At 35.5% G+C, this 2,416-nt stretch overlaps 1 protein-coding gene across 1 annotated transcript; it reads right to left on the bottom strand.

Annotated features, from left to right (window-relative positions):
* Positions 1-243: 243 nt before the first annotated feature.
* On the bottom strand, positions 244-1,182 carry LOC128636508 (olfactory receptor 1019-like). The gene has a single exon (XM_053689513.1). It carries the CDS (start codon positions 1,180-1,182, stop codon positions 244-246), a length of 939 nt encoding a protein of 312 aa, XP_053545488.1.
* Positions 1,183-2,416: the final 1,234 nt, after the last annotated feature.

The following is a 2,416-nucleotide window of genomic DNA, read 5'->3' as shown; positions in this document are numbered from 1 at the left end:
GGTAGACTATAAAACTAAACAAATCAAAATTGGGCCCATTGTCCGAGGGTGGGAAATAGCCATTGACTTCTGGCACTTAATGGGTTAAAATGTTAAATTCTTGAACCTCTCTCAATAGATATATTTTTTTAAAGGAACAAAACAGCAGGTACATTACAAATAACTGACTCCATCATTGTGTGTTTACTATATAGAAACATTTATTGAACCAAAATTGAAACTGGATTTTGATAAATTTATTTCTTATTGATTTCCCTTAAAATATCTCAGCTGACGTTTCATTGCCAACGTCACATCTTTATTTTTTAAGGTATAAATTATTGGGTTTATCAAAGGTACTGCAACCGTGTTAAAAAGAGAAAACAATTTTGTAGACTCCAGATTGTCTTGGGCATTTGGTCTCATGTATAAACAGAACAGAGTTACGTAAAGCAGAATAACGACAGTAAGATGCGAAGAACAGGTGTAGAAGGCTTTAAGTCTCCCGGTGCTTGAAGTGATCCTCAGAATTGTGATGATAATGAAAACATAAGAGAGGAAGGTTAGAAACCAAGGTGTGAAGCCAAAAACAAGCCCTTCCGTGTAGATCAACAGTTTCAAAGCAGAGAGGTCACTGCAAGAGAGTTTCATTATTGGAACAATGTCACAGTAAAAATGGTTAATAATATTGGATATATGACATGAGTAACTTGATAATAATGAAACATAAGGTATAATGTCAATAAAACTACACACCCAGCAGATAGTGGCCAACAGAATACAGACTCTACTGTTCATAACCATTGGGTAATGCAAAGGATTACAGATAGCCACGTATCGATCGTAACTCATAGCCGCAAGGATACACATCTCATCACCAGTGAAAGATAAAAATAGATAAGCCTGTGCCATACAAGCATGGAATGAAATGGTATTATCCCCAGTAACGTAGGTACTGAGGACCTTATGAAGACTGACTGAGGTAGATGAGATGTCTATAATGGAGAGGTTTCCCAAAAAGAAATACATAGGGGTGTGTAGTTTAGAATCCCGGATTACAAGAAATAGAATGGTTAAATTACCACCAAGAGTGATGAGATAAATAAGTAAAATTAGGATGAAAATTGGAGTCTGCAATTTAGGAATATCTGAAATGCCCTTAAGAATGAAAAACTTCACTATGGTCTGGTTTCCGTTCTCCATATCTCTGGGTATCTGGACTCTATTAAAGAAAGTCAAAGTATTAAGCTAGTTACACTATATTCTAAGTGTTAGTACTATTTTAAATGTAACCCCATAACAATTAAAGATTGAACTATTCAGTAGACATGTGCGTCATTAAAAAAATTGTTTTGTTTCATTTTCATTAGTTAAATATATAATTCAGCAAATTAGTTTATTTAAGTTTTAAAAAAAAAATTGTTTCAGCAAATTAGTTAATTAAAGTTAATCGTTTTTTCGGATCCATTCTTTATTCATATGAATTCTGAAGTTGAGAATAGAATAATGCATAAGAATAAAGAATGGATCCGAAAAAACTAAAGGATCCGAAAAAAGGTTTAGGGGTTATTATAGTTTAATTTAGGTTGTTGCGATTTCGGGGCGGCGGTTTAGGGTTTAATAAGTTTAGTTCATGTTGGGGAACTGTGGTTTAGGGGTTAATAGGTTTAATTAGTGTTGACGATGTTTAGGAACTGCGGTTTAGGGGTTAATAGGTTTATTTAGTGTCGGCGATGTTTGGAAACTGCGGTTTAAGGGTTAATAGGTTTAATTTGTGTTGGCAATGTTAGGGAGCTGCGGTTTAGGGGTTAATAGGTTTAGTTAGTTTTGGCGATGTTTGAGAACTGCGACTTAGAGGTTAATAGGTTTATTTAGTGTCGGCAATGTTTGGTAACTGTGGTTTAGGGGTTAATAGGTTTATTTAGTGTCGGCAATGTTTGGTAACTGCGGTTTAGGGGTTAATAGGTTTAGTTTGTGTCTGCAATATTTGGGAACTGCGGTTTAGGGGTCAATAGGTTTATTTAGTGTCGGCAATGTTTGGTAACTGCGGTTTAGGGGTTAATAGGTTTAGTTTGTGTCTGCAATGTTTGGGAACTGCGGTTTAGGGGTCAATAGGTTTAGTTTGTGTCAGCAATGTTTGGGAACTGCGGTTTAGGGGTTAATAGGTTTATTTAGAGTCGGCGATGTTTGGGAACTGCGGTTTAGGGGTTAATAGGTTTAGTTAGTGTTGGCGATGTCGGGGAACAGCGGTTTAGATTAGATTAATGAAAAATTCCGAATATGAATAATGGATCTGAAAATTCGTAAACTGATTTTTTCCGATTCAGAAATTCGGATGCATATGTCGAAAGTGAAATTTGGATGAAACGAAACACACATGTCTACTATCTCCTGTTTCTATGTTATTCTATGCTAACTTTAACTAACGCTCACTCAT

Source organism: Bombina bombina, chromosome 7 (genome assembly GCF_027579735.1).
Source record: "Bombina bombina isolate aBomBom1 chromosome 7, aBomBom1.pri, whole genome shotgun sequence".
Classification (NCBI taxonomy): Eukaryota; Metazoa; Chordata; class Amphibia; order Anura; family Bombinatoridae; genus Bombina; species Bombina bombina.
Note: the sequence above shows the minus strand (reverse complement) of the source record. Positions and strands in the feature narration are given on the sequence as shown.